This window comes from Toxotes jaculatrix, chromosome 11, assembly GCF_017976425.1.
Source record: "Toxotes jaculatrix isolate fToxJac2 chromosome 11, fToxJac2.pri, whole genome shotgun sequence".
Classification (NCBI taxonomy): domain Eukaryota; kingdom Metazoa; phylum Chordata; class Actinopteri; family Toxotidae; genus Toxotes; species Toxotes jaculatrix.
Genome location: NC_054404.1, coordinates 2,372,102 through 2,391,455, shown reverse-complemented (window position 1 = coordinate 2,391,455; position 19,354 = coordinate 2,372,102). Strand labels below are relative to the sequence as shown.

The 19,354-nt window shown below is 41.2% G+C and overlaps 1 protein-coding gene across 1 annotated transcript in view; it reads right to left on the bottom strand.

Annotated features, from left to right (window-relative positions):
* Positions 1 to 17,947, bottom strand: part of LOC121189838 (pro-neuregulin-3, membrane-bound isoform) — a 288,975-nt gene extending 271,028 nt beyond the window's left edge. The window contains exon 1 of the mRNA XM_041050306.1: positions 17,224 to 17,947. Within this exon, the coding sequence (XP_040906240.1) occupies positions 17,224 to 17,947 (724 nt within the window). The remainder of the gene's footprint in view (positions 1 to 17,223) is intronic.
* Between the last annotated feature and the right edge of the window lie 1,407 nt (positions 17,948 to 19,354).

Here is a 19,354-nt window from a genome sequence, read left to right as displayed (position 1 = left end):
TTAATGTGTGTTTGGATGTTGGCCGGAGGGTATCTGGCACTCTAATGAGTGTGAGAGAAAGTTCCAGGAGCAAGATGGCATTTGCCCTCATTTCTAATGGCAGAGGAGAGAAGGAGGCAAGTCAGAAATGAAGGGAGGACTGATGGCTGGATGGAAGGAAGGAAGGAAGGAAAGACAGAAGTAAATGTAAACAGAAGATGTTACTGAACTGTACGTTCTACACAGAACATGCTGCGTTTGTCAGTGATCAATCACAATAAATTCTTCAGTATTAATAGGAATTAATACTTTAAAATGAAAACTCACTGAGCATCATATATATTCAGAAAAGACCTTTTGTCGCATCAACATTTGAACCATCAGGTCCAATGTAAAATGAAAAGTTACAACAAACTCCATTAATTCATGCATTAAATCTGGTGTTGGCACAGAGAGACCAACTTTCATTTATTGGCTAATTTATTAGGAACATTGAAAAATATGAACATTAATAATGTTACATAATACTTCATAGTTACTGGAATAAACAAGAGTCCCATCGTGGAACAGTGCACGTGGTTCAGGTATCACATTTATACTTTAGTGTTTTTGACACTGCTGTTCACATCAAAACTGATCATTTACAGCAAACGGTTACACAGTTAAGTTTGAAAAGGCTTTCATCTTTTAGGGAGTTCTCAAAGAAGCCAGCCGATAGCCAAACAGCTACTGAATAAGCTCTTCAGTGGGTCGTGTTGATCTTTAATTAATTTGATCATTACAGGTTTAGTTTCATAATTCCGCCTTAAATGGTTGTAGAACTTACAAAGAAACGCATCGTGACATGTGAATATTCCTCTACATTCTTATAATAGCAGCACTGCCATATTCAGTTTACCCATTTGTGTCAGGAAGAAAGACAATTAAAGCCATTACCTGGAACAGTAACAATCACATTTATGTGATTCTTAGTCTCACGTCTATGCCAACGAGGCTCGTGTTTCAAATTGCAAGCATAGCTGTAATGAAAATGCAGTAATAAGGGTTCCAGTGTACCTTTGACATTTCACTGAGAACTGCAGAACTGACAGCAGTTACTTTACATGAATCACAAATTATGTGTAGATTTTGTATTAAGCATATCGTGTATACAGGAGAACATTTTATTTGTGTGTTAGCACATGGTGTTGAGTATTTGTGAAACCACAATGATTGCAGTGGGTGTGTGATGATAAGGAGAGTTTGATCTAAACCAGAATGCTTTGACACTAAACTGGACAGTTATGAATATTTCTTAAAAGTGTTCACATCATTCTGTGTCTGCGTTTTGCTTTGGATTGGTACTCTCCCCAAAAAAAAGAAAAAAGAAAAGTGAACGTACGAAGGGCACAGGATGGATGTAGGTATGGCAGATTAATGTCCGGGGTTTCACTGATGAGGCCGTGCAAAGCCTTTCGTGACAAAGAACAAACATCTGTAACGTGTCGTAACTTCTCGTGATTAAATGACTGAATGGGAGGCTTAATGGTGAGTTTTGTTGTCACTAAGAGCAAGAAGGAGGAGGGGCAAGCGAGAGAGATGGAGAGAGGCAGAGAGAGAACAGGGTCAGTAGTGAAGTCACATTAATCCCATTGAAGCCCTGTTCAGGAGGTTAATGGTCTCTCTGTGCACTGTGACGTCTGTATAAGTGAGCCAGTAGGCGTTTCATTTTATACCCATACAGCTTATTTGGGATGAGATGTAATACTGCTGCTTCACATTCAAATACACACAGAGCCACGCATGCAATCCCTCAAATACACACACAATTGAAAGCCTCATGAATTTAGGTGTCCTTAAATTCAGATTATAAAACATACAGCGGTTGTGTTTCTGTCCAGATGTTCAGATTTGCAGTTTTAAAGGGAATTCCTGAAAATTCAGAGAAAACAAACAACTGGTAAAGTGTGTGTTTTTGTCAACAGGGGATGTGACATGGGGATGTGTGTGTGTGTGTGTGTGTGTGTGTGTGTGTGTGTGTGTGTGTGTGTGTGTGTGTGTGTGTGTGTGTGTGTGTGTGTTTTACTGAAAGAATTTGCCTCCTCTGATCCACATGTACCCCGTGGTGTTTTATCAGCCACTGTGGTGAAACACAGGGAGATGACATGCAACAGGGACTGCAAGTCAAGCTGTATTTGAAAAAAAATCTGTTTATATCAGCCTGTATCACATCTTCTCTTTTTCAGGATGCCTTATTTTCCACCAGTCACACACACACACACACACACACACACACACACACACACACACACACACACACACACACACACACACACACACACATATTTTTTTCCTTTTTTTAAACATTTTTAAGAATTTTGTGTGATTTTTTTTTTTGAAATGTGAAAACACATATTTGTCCTGCGTGACTCAGTGTGGGGAAAATGTTGGACAACATGTGAAAACATCAAGGTACATTTTCATAGACGTGTGCTTTTTTAAATGGGAAATAACGTTTTTGAGTTACATAGCAACAGACAGATGAAAACCCTGAAGACACTTTTCTTCTTAACACAACATACAAACACATTTTACACCATTAAAACACACTCAGGTGTCCCATACACTCATACGAACACCTCCCCAACGAGACAGACATAATAGAGCCATACAGGCCACAGGTCAAGGCTCTGAAGTCAGTTCCCCACTGAAAACTCTACAATCCAGTGTACAAAATGTCAGCATACAGAATGAACATATTTACAAATGAGTGGAAAGGTTATGATGAATGTTCTCTACTCAAGCATAACCACACAGAACATCCGCCGTGTGTAGCTGCTCTTACGGAGCGCTGACATATTGTAGACTTACAGGCCCATTGTGTCCCACTGTAGAGAAGTGACATCATTTATTAATGCTGTGGTGGTGATGTAGGATTTAAAAGGCGTATGAGTAGGTTTGCTCAATGTACTTTCAAATAGACAATATATAATATATAGGAGAGCATACACATGTGGTAGTACTACAGTTAAGCTGCCAAATGTTAAAGGGAGTGCTAATGGGAGTGAGACATTCATGGTTCAGTTGAGCCTCCTTCTGACTGAAAGAGTGATGGGACGCAATCTGAGGCACTGAGGTGAATCATGATGATCTTATTGTTCATAACTGCATTTATAGTAATCAATGCCTTTCTCTTCCAAGCATGTGTTTTTATTATGTTTCTTTTTTTTAGCACTTGAATGTTCAGCAGTTCAAAATTCCTTTTGTGCATGAACGTTTTCCTCTAACCCGGAACAATAGAAATTTGTTACGTGCTCCTTGGGTAGGACAGAGCATGAGTGAAACATGAGAAAAGAAGTGCAAGAATTCAGTGTTACCTCAGTACAGATGCACATTTGGTTCAAAACAACAAGCAGTTAAAGTTTTTTTTTTTTTTTTTTTTTTACCACCTATGCCGCCAAATCTCCAGATTTTCTTTCAGCCCACGATTCGTGTCTTGAAATCTGGAAGCCATGTTTCAGGTTTTTGCAGGCAACGTGGGGGCCACTGCTCAAGATAACTATAACTGCCTTTGTCGATTCACAAATGTAAAAGGTATAATTTTCTGGATGCCAGCAATGTTTTTTTTTTTAAGAAAAACCTTCTTGGGGTTGAATGCTTTCAACAGAAAAGCTTTCATGAAAAGGTTAAATTACTGTTGAATGACATCAGCTAGCAAAACAATAATATAGACAAATGTATGCAAATAGAAAAATATCACAGATTATGAATATTCTATTGAAGGACAAATAACACTGTGACTGCTGCAGCTCCCCACAGTTTATCAAGCAAAGATCAACTGGTTTCCATTCATGGTCAATAAAAGATGTTAACTGAACTCCACAGTGACTTCAAACAAGCAATGTCTGCCTCTTACTTTACTCTACGTTCTCTTTAGCCTGCCCAGCAGTTCACACCCTGATTCGGATGAGTGACTTGTGCTTAGATAATTATCATCTGATCTAATTGGAGCTGAGTTGATGCTTCACATGTGGTTCATCATTTGAAGTGAGAAGCTGACTCTGTGTCCCTGCGTCCTTACTGACAGCTCCTGCCTGTCCGTCTTCCACTGTGTTCCTCTCATGCCGAGCCAGAGGAGTGACGCCCCAGCTGTCTGTGTGTCGGAGGGGGTGTGTACGTGTGTGTGTGTGTGCAAGTGGTTTGCACGTGTTTCAGTTAGTGTGTGCGTGTTTGTGATTTGTGGAACAGAGAGAATAGAAGACAGAGAGAATAGAAGACAGAGAGAGAGAGAGAGAGAGAGAGAGAGAGAGAGAGAGAGAGAGAGAGAGAGAGAGAGAGAGCGGGCTTTGGACATCAGCCACTGCTGACAAGCGGCGGATGGAGCGTTGACAGCTTATGACTCTGACGTGTTCATCGCCACAGGAATGAAGCACATCAGAACTTGATGCCACAAACAAAAAGTTACACAATTTTGCAGCTAACCACTGGAGCATTGCATCACTTGAGGCATTGCACTGGAGTCATTAACTATTTCATTTATGCCTCGCTATCGGTGGCTCATTCACCAGCTCAGGGACTACCAGATTAGTAACATCCAATCATGATCATGCAACACACACCAGTCACATCTTGCAGCGATAATGACCTCATGCCTGTAACACACACAACAGATGCACCAGACAGAGAACAGAGGCAGTCAGGGTTTGGTATACAGGATGTGTGGGAATCACATTCAAACTGCTGTGACTGTGACTGTAAATTCAAATTCAAGTGCAGTGGTCACCATGTTGAGTTGGATGAAAGTGACGGACGAACCAGTGTTGCCATCCCTACAATCATACCACGACTGTGGCTAAAAACATTGGTATTTAGCATTAAAGATTCCACTGAACGTCATTCTGAGTTTGGTAATATTGTTGACTCTTAGCATTGGTGATAGAGTTGGTAAAACAAATGATCACTTCCTTGACATTAGTGTTTCTGACTGACTCTGTTGGTGCTGCTGGTCGACAGCAGGAAGGCCCGGGGTTTGAAGTCTACCCAACTCGTCCACGTCCCCTCTGTCTGGATGTTACACTTGAATGTGTTTCCTGTGGGTGCTCCGATTTTCTCCCACACCTCCCGCGGTCCTAAAACACACAGGTTAGCTGAACTGGAAACTATAAATTGCCTGAAGCGTAAATCTAAGTGTGGAAGTGTTTTTCTGTGTGTGTTTGGCCCTGTGATAGCCTGGTGAGCAGCCCAGGGTGTGCCCTGCCTCGTGCTGAGTGCATGCTGGGATATGCGTTGGCCCTCTGCAACGGAGGACGCGAAAAGTAGCTCTAGAAAATGGATGGATTGATGGACTTTTTCGGGTCTAGTTGCCTCTCTGTTTCCTTTCATTAACAAGTTCCTGCACTCGCTCTACAGCTCTGTCACACCACATCCTCCACAGTCCTTCATCTTCATTTACTTGGCACATATAGAAATGCATTTGTGTGTGTGTGTGTGTGTGTTTGTGATCCCAATGCATCACTAACATAGTGTGTATTACACACACAGGCTGCAAGGACTTTGTTTGTTTTACCTAGACAGCAATATCTAAGCACTTTACAAGCTGACTGCTCAATAATGGCTGAATCTGTGAGGAAAACCTGAGAACCATAGAAAGGCCTGCACCCTGCAGGAATGTGTTCAAAAGCAGCCTTGTTTGTTTTGGCTGCCAATGCATTGGCGTGCAAACAAAAACAAAAAAACAAAAACTTGCACCATACCCGCTAACCAAACCGACCACAGCTGAATGTGTGAGTGGGAAACCACAAACAGAAATAACAAGAAATAACAAACAGGAAATAACGGTCAGCTGTTAAAGGGCAACGATTACAAAAATGAACCATACTGTCCAGTGACAATGTGCTGGTGGATTGTCCGGAGTCTGAGCAGTGATTCGAGGGCAATCACAGAATTTTTTTTTTTTTCTAGCATGAATGGAAATCTGGTATTACAAACAAAAGCCCTGTTATGACAGCACTGATTTCTACAGAGTAGGCTGGGTCATGTTCCTGTGTCACAGATATACCCAGTGATATTAATCCTGCCTAGATTAGTGATGTCTGTCTTTCACACACCATTTCTGTGCAAATTACAGAGTAAACACAGTTTTTCATTGAACTGCAGGAGAAATAATTTATGAATCTAATGATTTTAATGAAATTTCGGGCTGTTGTTAGATAATATAGGTCCCGCTTTTCTAATTATTATAATGGTGGTATTATTATGTTGCAGATTATAATATGATTTCCAATATGAGATATCAAAGCTCAGATGTTGTTCAAGGAATTAATCCTTTCCAGATGTAGTTAAATTACTTTGCTCTGTAAAAATAATTGAGGTCAAAAACTAAACTTTACAAAAAGTCAGAGATCAGGTCCAAAACTTCAGGTTATTTTAACGGTGGAAGAAAACATCTGGAGGCCGTTCTGTTAAATTGTCAGACTTATGCTGGATATGCTAACTAGCTAGTTACTGTGACAAGCAGCAGACATTAAACCCTCATTTCCCATAAATAGATGTGCCACTGCTTCAGCTAGCAATTTAGCCGCTAACGAGCAAACCATATTGTATCAGACTGCGCTCGCCACCTTGCAAACAGCTGACACTGCTAACCCCCTGAGCCCATTTCTATAAACAGCATCAGAACCTCGCCATCCATCACTTGCCACCAAATCAACTCCAGCTGGATGTAATGTAAATGTAAATGAACTGAGTGGGCAGAGAGGAGAAGATGGAGGGAGAATGAAGGGAGAGCTCACTGTTGCTAGATGGATGAGAGGCTGGTTTCCTTTTGCCTTCATCTTGCTTCATTGGAAAGGTTTCCTTGAGCCAATTCTTCTCCTGCCCCCTCAGTGCATTTCTTACTCCACATTATTCTGTTTTTACTGCCCCTCTCCTCCATTTTCGTCTCCATTCATTCTCAGTGAAAAGCCTCCAGTTGATCCAAAATGCCTCAGCATGAGTACTGACAGAAACTCGAAAAAAAAAAAAAAATCATATTTCTCCCCATGTTAGCTTCTCTGCACTGACTCCCTGTAAAACCCAGGGCAGAATTTAAAATCCTTCTCCTGATGTATAAAGCTCCTAATGACCAAGCTCCACTGTATCTTAAAGACCTCATCTCACCCTGTGGTTCCAATAGAACATTTACAGGCTTACTTCAGGTTCCTGGAGTTTCCACAGTAGAATGAGAGACAGAGCCTTCAGCTATCAGGCTCCTCTCCTGTGGAATCGGCTCCCAGTTTGGCTTTGGGATTATTATTATTATTATTATCATTATTATTATTATTATTATTATTATTATTATTATTATTATTATTATCATTCTAACAATCTGTCCGACAGTGCTTGAATAAAACAGTTCTCTCTCTTCTCTCTCCTTCTCTCCACTGTCTCTTGCTGATGGTGGGAATTGTTGGGTTTCTCTCTATATTATTGTCTTGTCCTTACCCGTTAAAGGGCTTTAAGATAATGTGTGTTATGATTTGGTGCTATGTAAATAACACGGAACTGAACTGAATTCATTCCTTTTTTGCCTTTTGTTCTTTGCTCAAACCTCAAAATCCCATCTCCCTCCTTCTCTCTGCTTCTTGTTTGCCTGCAATGGACAAAGAAAGCAAGAGAGTCCACCTGTCATAAGTAAATCTGTGTCTCTTTCAAAAACACATACATGGACAGACAGCCCACCAGTTCACCAGATTTGTCACAGAAAGTCTCTCTGAGACAGCTGTCAGCAGTGTCCCAGGGTTAGAGAGAAACAACAAGAGACAGAGCAATAAAGGACAGGTAGAGAGTGATGCACATTCGAGGTGAAATGATTATTTGATGGAAGGAAAACTAATCAACACTGATTCCAATAAACGCTGACATCATCCTATTTATCATAGGATGATGTCAAATATTTGCTAGTTCCAGCTTCTCAAATCTGAGGATTAGCTGCTTTTCTCTGTTTTCACTTTTTAAGCTGAATATATTTAAATTGTCAACTGTAGTTGGACAAAACAAACAAGAAGATGTAACATTTACCATTTCACTGTTCATGTGATTAACTGATTCATCCAGAACGTGTCTGACAAATAACTTGATAATGAAATATATATATATATATATATATATATTTTTTTTTTTTTTTTTTTTTTTTTGCTTGCGAGAAAGGGGGAAGACATGCAAAGACAGAGGATATGGTGAAGCTTGTTGTCAGAATAGTGAACACTGAGCTCTAACTCAATCTACTGATTGTCTAAACCTGCACACAAACACAAACACATGATCCATGTCAGGATCCAAAAAAAAAAAAACAAAAACAAATGATGTAACCATCTGCCCCAAGGACAGAGCTGAGAGGACCAATGTCTAGCATATGACACCGAGCCTACCACTCTCTGTGTGTGTGTGTGTGTGTGTGTGTGTGTGTTATTGAGGTGTGTTTTCCACCAAGGTGAAACTGACCTTCTAGAAAGCTTGCTGTTTTCCCAGGAAACCTCCTGTGTGGTAACATAATAAGTAATGTGCGGTTTAACAGCTCTGATTTCCTGGAAAATAGGCTCCTGCATCTTCAGTCCCACATTGTTGAGGCCTCCAATTGCTGTTACTTAGCATAATAAGATACAGTACAATGGCAGCATTCCCAAAATAAACAAACGGAACACAGGAAATCATTTTTTTTTTACTGAGCTTAACATACTAAATCCTCCCTAACTGTAATGTTTCCAAAATAAAACCATCTTCCACTAACGCTAAAGTCACCATCCCGGCCGTCTCCTCTCTGCTTCTTTGTTCTATTTCCTCCAGCACTGTCAGCTCCGAGGCCTCCACCAGAAAAGCCAGCTCCACGCAGCCTCTCAGAGAGAAGCTGGCAACAATCTTTGAAGCTAAAAATAACCGCAGCAAAATGCAGCGAGCTTGGGATAATCAGAACCCACGCCCATATGCAGGCCCCGCTCGCTCACAGAGCCGCCTGCTAAACTGCTGAGTGGCAAAAGACCTGGATACAATCACACTGGGATCAATATCTTATACAGGGCAGAGGATGGTGGTGGTGGCTCATGTAAATGTGCTTGAAAAATGTGCCACCACACGCTGACACACCCACATGCAAAGAATCATTATCTATAACGAACCAAGAGGGAGGATCTCGTGCTGATAGTGATGTCAAAATTAATGGACAGGAAAACTGATTGAGCTTGAGGTGCTTTTCAGTCAGGCCCTCGTTTCAAAGGCTCATTCACACAAACAGTAGCACTGAAGCACCTACAGGGCCAGTGGGAGAGGTATCCAGATTATTTTACTTAATTATGATTATTTATGCTGTTGGGTTTTTATTAGAGTGGAGTGGAGCTAATTTGACTGTTTTATATACTGTTGATGCTGTAAATAAATTATCAGGTTTATTAGCAGATCATAATATATGTTATATCTTATATGCAAAATAGATAAATGAAAAGTAGTAAATTCTCCTCTGAAATCTAGTGGACTGACAGGATAAAGTAGTGTCACGTACAGCAGAAATAAACCCCACTGCACATGATCACATGATGAACAGGGGATGTTCATTTAACTTTGATTCACTATTTGAGTGAATAAAAATGCAAATGTTCTTTTAGTTGGAAAACCAACTTTTGACAGTTCCCTTGTATACAACCGCTGTTAATGACACTCCAGCAACTCCAGTCAACATCAGCAGCAGGATGCCGGTAATATGAATCAGACAAGCTGACCTTGAGACCGGCAGTGAGAGACATGAGGAGAGAGAGGGAGGAGAGAAGGAGGAGAGAGGGATGGCAGGGTAGAGGAGGAAAAAAAATTCAATCATACAGCTCAGCCACTGAAAGAAATCATATCGGACCTGAACTGGTGCAGGCCTGAATTGTCGGGTTCCCTGCTAGCACTGAGGTTCAATAATCACTGTCTAAGCATTTTATCTTCGCTAATAGCATTATTTACTGCCAGGTGCCAGGTGCATAATGAGCAGAGGGCAGGGGGAGAGGCTTTTCTGCAGTCCAATGCATCACTGGTGAATCTTTTATATTTGAAGCATAAAACTCAGAGAAGTCACACTGTGTTACTCAGCTTATTATGGAGTGTTACTAAATCAGTCTTTCAAAAGAATTACTAGAGGACAAAAAATTAATGGACAAATGAATAAGGGAGTAATATTATATGCAAACAGTGACACATATGCAGAGGTGGCTTTGTCAGGGTTGTACAATCCACAACGATTGCCATAAGACTGTTATAGAAACATCTCATATGAGGTTACTTATCTGCCACCTCCTTGGTTATGGTCTGTTAAGTTTAATTAAATACAACTACTTGGTTAAGGTTAGGAAACGACTGTGGTCTTGGTTACGATGATCTGTTGAAAGCCCTACCTACCTTTATTAAAGGCAGCGGAGTCCCCAGGAGGTGATTAAGGTGGATGGCAGGAAGACAAAGCACATAACTGTGACACCAGAGACTCTGGTTTGTATCCACAGACCCATCTGTGGTTAGCTTTTGGCAACAGAAGCACTTAAGGTTAGGGAAAGAGTGGTTTTGGTTAGATGGTAATAAACATATTGTGTTTGTAAGTTTAGTAAAGCTGTGGTCACTACAAATGTATAGTATTCTGCAAGGTTGGATATTTTGGTGGAAAACAAATACATTGTGAACACTGTGATGGTAATAAACAAAAAACAACAACATAGAACGTTATATTTAAGTACATGTTCATTACATTTTCTAAACAATATATTTCCTGTTGCAGTTGAACAGAAACATAATTTCTAAGAGACAGCGTTGCTAGAGTTGTGCATCCACAGGTCGGCTGTGCAGTAAGTCACCTGCCCCCATCTGTCATGGCTCAAACTTCTCTTCTGAAATAACCACAGAGAAACAAACTGCAACACTAGCTGTTGGCTATGGTTGAACTCATGACAGGCTGATATTTATTTGCTTACTTGTGTTAAATGGTTTACTGCTGTAGGCCAGCTGATGGATTTAATAAGAGTGAGAGGGAAAGGTGGGCTGCAGGGGAAGGGGGTGGAGATTATTGCCTCTTTAGAAACCTCTCTTATTTAATAACCCACAAAAATCAATATGTGTTTCTTATACTGTATGTTCTCTGATGTTTTATAGAATCGGGAAACAAAATATTAGGCTTTGGACTAAATTTACATCATGTTTTATTAAATCTTTCTGAGTGAAAACAAGCCATTTGTGGATATTAATTATTTTTCACCCCATGAGAAGACAACAACTGAACAACTAAATAACAACAACAACAACAAAAAAAAGACGGAGATTATATTAGCTGGGACAACCCAATGCTAGTCCAATTCCACCGCTGCTGAATGCAATAGAAATCCCTGGTTGTGATATTAGTGGCTGTGTTTCCCATCAGCAGTCAGAAGCAAACACCTCATAGAATTGGGACATTGGGGCAGTTAGCTAGCAGACAGCCTCCTCTGGAGAGCCGACGCAGGGCAGGTGAATCCCAGAAAAGGAATTAACTTCCCTTACGTCTCGTCAGCTGCTACCTTCCCCGCCACTGGCTCGAATAAAATGGAGCAAGCCTCATCTAATCAAAGCAGCTTAAACCCGAATTCATTATTAAAAGCTCCTCTGAAGTTAGTGGCAACATTTAACCACTTTGTACTTCATCATCATCTAGACCCGGCTGATAGATGTGCTCAGGAGGGGAGAAGAGAAGAGAAAGTGAGAGAGGAGAGGATGACGGAGAATTTAAGCCGTGGCAGTCATGAAGCAATTTTGTGAGAAATCTCAGAAAATAACACCTTTCGACTTTCTTTTCCTCTCCAGCAAAAACAATCTCACCCAGCATGGGCAATGAATGCACCCTGAACACCTTCATTCACTGAAGACGCATGCATGTACGGGGAATTGCTCAGCGTGGGATAATTCGTCAAAGGGCCATCTTCAATTATTTACACTTTCCTCTACATATTGAACATGTTTCTCTTTCACATCATTAATATTTCATCACTCTTCCCCCTGCAAGACATTTCATCAGAATGAATCAGTGTGATGCTAGGCTTAATTCGCACGGCATCTCCACCAAATTAAAACACAAATTGTGATGGTGTGACAGGTTGTTGCTGCATTCAGTTCATGGTCAAGCAAAGCAGTCTCAACAAGTGTGTCAGACGTAAACTAACTTAAGTGCTATACATTAAAGAACGCCTCGATCTTTTAAGAACAACTTGTGCGATTGGGTGTAAGTTATCTTGGCAGTGAAATAAAGTGGAACATGAGGAAAGCCCGGGCATTTATCATTTAGATGCATGGGAATACATGTTAAGGTTCCCAGACATTTTGATTACAAGACAAGTGTGTGTGTGTGTGTGTGAATTCATTCAAACGGTTTCATCACAATCTCAGAATTGCTTGAAAATAGAAGAATACACCGTAAAAAATGTCAACTGCAACAAGTCATTTTATTCTGTTCTGAAGTTCTAAAATCATGCATGGATTAACCTGTGGCAGAGTCTGACTCTAACACAGTTTGATCAAACAAAACTTTGATCATCAGATTATCAACAGATGGCTCTGACTGCTGGGGACCCCTGCAGGTCTACGGCCCAGGGCAGTTGTTCACCTGGCAGATGCAAATACAAATAACCTCCTGCCTTTTTTGCATCCTTTGCTTTGCCTTAAAAAAGTGAAACCCTGAAACATATAAAAATAAATATAAAATAGTAAAAACAGATTCAAAAGCTACATTTAAGACTAAATGACTTGTACGGTGAACATTTTTAAGTGACTTTGATCAACAGAGTTATGCATCGGTCTTTCATGATCCTTCTTTAATGTCAGTTAAATAATCGTGAATATCAGGTGTATCATAAGAAAATATAGCACATTTTTACAGAGTGTAACACAATATTCACCGTATGAATATCAGTTTAATGCCACGTTTCAGTCGCCGTTTCATCCACATCCCCCAAAAGCTGTAATTTTGTCTTTAAAAGCTCTTTCAGCTGCAAGGAAGCATTCAGACAGGTCACAGCTGGGTCATTCACATCGACTACATATAGACACACTTATACGTGCTGCTGTGGACACTTGAGTGTCTACATTCAAGTGAGCGTGTGAATTTTCAGTGCAGACTCAGACATGCATGGAAAACCCCATAGGGAACATGTTACTAATCAGCTCACAGAGAACTAATCCAAGTGTAAAGATTGTGAACTCTACAATCTGGTTTAAAACCTAAAATCTGGTTTAAAACCCAAAATCTCTCCATATGAGATGATTAGTGCAACACAAACATGTACACTGATGCCCTCGGTGTTGGCCAGCAGCGATGAAAACCAAAGTTAATTCTTGGTTAATTATTTTAATTTATAATTCATTTATCCATGAGTGGTAGATGAAATGACTGTCTGAAAAAATATAAAATAATATACAGATATGATGGCCTTGGCTGAGAGACATGTAAAACTACGTGTTGAATCTCAACCAGTCATGACCTACAGTATATGACCGTGCAATGATGATCATAAGAGCTTAAGCTTCATCGGATACATTTCCTGTTTGGTATTTTCAAAGCATCTTACAAATAATTCATGATGACGTTTGGTGAAAGAGCATGAATCTGCGTGATTCGCAACAAAAAATGGTACAACTTCCCTGCACTAGGCTATTGTCACAGAAAGCAGCAATAAGCACCACTTTATTGTGTGTGACTGTCATGTCACTGCTGTTAATATAAGCATAAACCATTTCCTCCGGTCTCCTCGAAGAACCCTTGAGGAATTCTGAAACCCAGCTAAGAGAAAACACCCTCTTAAACATGTCATCCCAGCATCATTTAATGAAAAACATTCCGCCACAGACCATCTATCAAAACAATCCTTCAGCAGTCAGGCTGCTTGTAAGCCCATGTAGAGTGTGTGTGACTGATAGGTAGGCTAATGTAATTCTGTTGCTTCTACAGTCATGGTGATGGGCTGTTAATCTGGATTTAGGTTTCAGGGCCACTGTCTGACTGAAACCTAATCCCACTGAGTGGCTCAGCATGGAGACCTCAGACTGCACCAGAACATCTTCTCCAGCTTGAACCTGACAATTGTGTAGTTATTAGAGATCAGGCTCTACTCGCCATTTCAGTTTCTTCTATTCCCGTATGTTTTTGTCTTTTTTATCAGGGACGTATCATACAACAAATACAGCAATACAGCCCTGGTGCATTCTCATCATCAATTGACTTATCTGGTCTTATCTTCTAGCTTCTAATTTCCAATCCTCTTTCTCAATTTTTCATTTATTTTTTATTTTAGTTTATATCAAGTATTACTACATAATTGATAATAACTTGTAAAGTGTAGAGGAGTGGCAAACGAGGGCACAGATCCGATTTCCAGTTCGCTTGATCCGAGTGACATTATCGCTGAGGCATCACCTGACATTTTGCCCTGCAGTGCAGAGGTCACTTGGGTCCCTATAATGATAGCATCTCTCCCAGGTCTCTGCTTCATTCTGCAGCATATAGCACAGGAACAGCTTAAGGTTCTGTGCGGTCCAACAGATTTAGATATGTCAATCATGCTTTCAAAGTGACATTTGCGAGGAGTGGGACACCTTGATGCCTCAATCATATCTTCTTACAGTTGTCAGATCTCGACTTTTAGACAAGCTAGAATGTCACTAAATATCACCAATACCACAAAGCAGCAGGATTATTTATAGCCATTCACTACATCAAACAGGGTTTCTCAGGACTGAAGATAAATTATTGCAAAGTAATGACCGGTAAAACCTACAGTAACATTAAATTATGCAAGAGCCTCCCATTTTTCATGTAATATTGAAGGAAAAAAAAAACAACCTCAAATGGGAGTTTGCAACAGCAAGAAAGGAACCGGCGGCTCATCAAGCTTCGCAACTCTGTAGACCATAGCAGGCCACTAAAACTACCACGGCCCAGCGTCAGATAAAATCTATGTCCATCTTAATTTTGTGACCCACAAAGACAGTGACAGGCATCGATAAGAGCACCCAGATGGCCAGCTTTACTTAAATTAATAGAATTCTCTCGTTCCTGAGCACAAGCCAACACGGGCAATTCGGTAATACCGCATAACACATTCACTCATAATGGATAGTTAATGTGAAAATGATGGCCTTTTCAAATCAAAGCAGCATGTGGGTGGTAGAATAGAGAGGGTGGGAGGGTGAAGGGTGTTTAGGATTATCGAATGAGTTGGCTATTCTGTAGTGACAGAACTTTCTCCGGCGAGCTGGAGAAGGAGTGACATTTTCCCAAGGATATTTATCAATGAGGCTTAATGGTTTTCAGGGGCACTTTCTGGAGAAATGGCATTCTTTTTTAATGGTTAATTAATAAATGAATAGATGATGATGAATGGTGCCCATTTTTCCTCCTGGTAATGAGATGATACACAGTATTTTTCCCCTATGCTGCTAATTATCAGCGGGAACATTCCCTGGTCTCTCGTATAGTCGGGAGACGTTTTCATTATCATGGGCACAAAAGAAGCAGCCACACCTTTGCAGTCAAGCAGACAGAAGCCACAGCAAGTGGAATGGGGGTGATTTTGTTTATCACTTATTTAATATGAGTGCCATCATGTAATTATCAATAATTTAATAAATGGTGGCCATCCTGTAATGCAGGCATAACAGCAGACTATATGATGAGCGATAGCAACAATACTCAAGCTTGAATGCCATTACAGAACCATTTAGGTCAGTGAAAATTAATTCATAGCATACAACAAATGCATGTGTCTAATCTAATTGGTCCAGACCTTGACATTTAGTAGTATCATGTAATGGGAATATAACTGTAATATTAAACTGCAAGAAGAGATTAACAAGACATGAGATGTATGAGCCTGTGTCACCTAAATTTCATCAAATGCCTGGTGACTTGTCAGTTTTTTAAAATCCTCTGCAGAGATCCGAGAGACCTGATACATGCAGAGCATGAGGTCACTGTTAAAAATATAACCCCCTCCTGTCACTCTGAAACTGTCTGTGTAGGCCCACGCCAGGATCAGAGCAGAGACAGCAACATCACAAGCAGAGGGAAGTCTAGTTCACAATGTGACACCATTTTGAGAGCAGAAAGGTTTATCATGGACGAAGCTGTGCATATATATGTGTGTGTGTGGTGTGTGTATGTGTGTGTGAATGTGTCATTTCTTGCTGCAAGAAAATCCCCCGCAGCACTAATCAATAGCATGTTCGCTAGAATGTCTTGAGTCAAGGACAGTGATGCAGTAAAAAGACGTACAAGAATCAGCATCCATTAACAAACGGATTAGAACGCATTTCTTTTCAAGTCACTCAAGATGCCGCAATTGATCAGTTTATCTGTGGGTCAGCTGTAATTTTTGTGCGTATCAAAAAGGTTCGGAGGTTTATAGGAAGGAAACAACACCTCAGTATGACATCTCTGTAGCTTTAAGGTAGCAGCAAGTAAACAACAGCACTTAGTGTATATACGAGTGCATGCATGCACACGTATCAAGTCAATGAGCACAAATCACGTTTTCATTATTGCACATTAAGTGCAATGTGCAGGAGTTTAGATGCCCAACATTTTAAATCCAAACATTTTACAAACAAATGCATGAGAAATGTTCATGAAAAGAAATTATATCACCTTAAGGATCATATTGCACAAACTACCTGGAAAAGGACATGACCGACACTTTGTACCTGTAGTTCATCTAACTCAACAAATTCTAGACAAACAATTTCTGTTTAAGACCAAAGTTATAACCTGCTGTCTCTGCCACCATTTTCCATTTTGCTGAAAAGGATGTCACAGCGCTGCTTCTATGTCACAAGTACATGATACGGCAAAGGAGCAGAAACCAACTACAGAAGAAAGATTGATTATTGACTTCTATAATAGTTCAGATAGCCTTACTGTACCAATCAATGCTATTGATCACTCTTCTGCAATTCTCAGCCTACAGGGGTGTCAGATATACAACTTTCACGACGGGAAAGTGGTGCATGGCAACTGCAAACCAAATGGTCTGAATAAACTGCAAAATCTCATAAGTGTCAACAATAAATCAAAATTTAAACACCAGTCTTGCTGCTAAAGAACCGACCAGTGGACAAACCTTTAACACTTCCGCCAGACAACACACCTGTGGAATGCCAATCAGTAAATCTGCTCAAACAAAGCAAACTCCTCATAAATAAAGTTTTCAAACACCAAGATGCTGTCCTCCATTGATATGAATGACTTACGTGCTTTGCGGTGGCTGTGCGTTCGCGTGGTGAGCGTAGTAGAGACCGTCTCAGTTGTAGTATGCTCCGGGGTCCACATCTGTGTAGAGTCATGGAGTACAGTTGGATTGGACGGAGAGGGGCTAGGTGTTGCCGCCCCAATTATGAAGGTTGTCCTTGGCGCTGCAGTGGTTGTAGTAAAACCTGAAGGTCCACGTCCGTTACGATTTACAGGATTCCGAGGGGTTACTTGGCTACCTGAGGCTCCACCTCCTCTAGGATTTATAGTAGTGGTAGTAGCAGTGGAACGAGTTCTGCCTTTCGCAACAGTTACAGTTCTAGGCGTGGGGTTCCCGCCATCAACTGTAGGAGTAATTGTAGTAGTAGTAGTGTCGGGACTTTTGGGAATCCCACTTGGTTTGGAGAGGAAGATAGGATCCTGGCCTATTCGATTAGCATCCACCAAGTCCGTTGGCACGTAATCCCGCACTGTACCGACAACAATCCATTTCAACAACATCAGGCTCAATCCAAGGCCAATGAAACCAATAAGTAAGGGTACCACACATAGCCATGTCTGTTGGCGTGGCCAAACAGCACAACGAAGGGGACCCTGATCCTGGGCCTGGCCCTCTCCACGGCCCCCTGAAGCCCCTGAACCCTCAGGTTCCTCCAGGATCACCACCCCGGATACAGCTGCCCCAGAACACTCGCTCATCCTTCCCTGCCGTCCTTTATGGCTCATTGAGGGTTAACCCTGTGATAGGCATCGGTAGCACATGGCAGAAAGGTTCCCAACAATGCCAGATAATGAGAAGAGATAAAGGGAAAGGTGAAATGGATGAAAAAAATGACCCCACGGATTCGCACTCTCAATAACACGTACCCAAATATGTAATCCAAGGATAGAGAGAAAGGGAGGGGTGCAGATACATGCAGACACACAATCACAAACACACAATCACACACACTCACACTCAGAGACACCCAGTGAGAAATGGGAGAGTTGGCGTAGACGGATAATCGCCCAGTTAGTCCGTGTTTAGTCTGGCCCGAGTCCCTATGTCCAACTGAAGCAACAGTGAACTTCAGGATGTTCACAGCAGGGTAAAACCAGGAGAAGAAGAAGAAGAATTGATGCTTCTATCAGGGAGAAAGAGGGACAGAGAGAGAGCTGGGAGGGAGAGATGGGTGGGAAGGAACAGCTTTACATCTGTGCATGTGATGAATCCATGGCATCAGTGTTCGGATGCCACTGCAGCAAAAATCCACAGCTATTTCTACTTCACATGCATGTATGTCCCCTCCATGTAAGATCCAGGATGGGACAGTATTGTCTGAACTTGTAGGGTGGGTCTTGTTGCTTCCCCACCCTGTACTGGACCAAAAGAGAGGAGAAATGTTTCTCAATGCCGCCTGTTCCAACAGCTTTAGTCGAGTCAGCGTCCCTCAGCTCCCAAAATCGGTGTCTTTCGTAACTGAAAGAGAGCGAGAGCAAAGAGATCTGTGGTTTATGCGTCTGTCCAACACTCTCATAGGATTATCCACTATCTTTGTCACTCTTTGCTATCAGCCTATCCCTTTTTTGAAGATTTTTTTATTTATCACTCTTTGGATCCAAACCCACTTCGCTTCCTTTATGTGTGCTCTAAATTCCAGTGATGCTAAAAATGAAGCAGAAGAATCCAATTAATTTTTTTGGATTCAGTCAAAAAGCAACACTTCAGATGAGCACGGGGAGAGGGAGAGGGGGGGAAAAAAGAATGAGGGGTGTTGTCGCGCAGTGGTATCACAGGGCGGATAAATCTGCAACTGCGACGCGTGATCCTGCTCCTTCTCCAGCCGGCTATGGATCAGATTTCCCCAAGCTGTCCGCTCAGCGCCCTGCTGTCTCAGTATACTGTCCGTTAATACTGCAGCAAGCGCTTAGAAAGCCTCTTCTCATCTATTTGCAGGGAACATTCCGCCACAGAGGGATAAAATGAGAGAGGAAGGGGATGAGAGGCAGGGAGAGGATGAAAATGATTGAAACAGAAAGAGCAGAAAACAAGAGATAAGAGGAAAAACACAAACAGGATGCCACAGTGTTTTAAAAATATCCCACTGATTGTCTCTTCTCTCTTTCTGAGTGGTGTTTTTCCCTCAGTTCCTG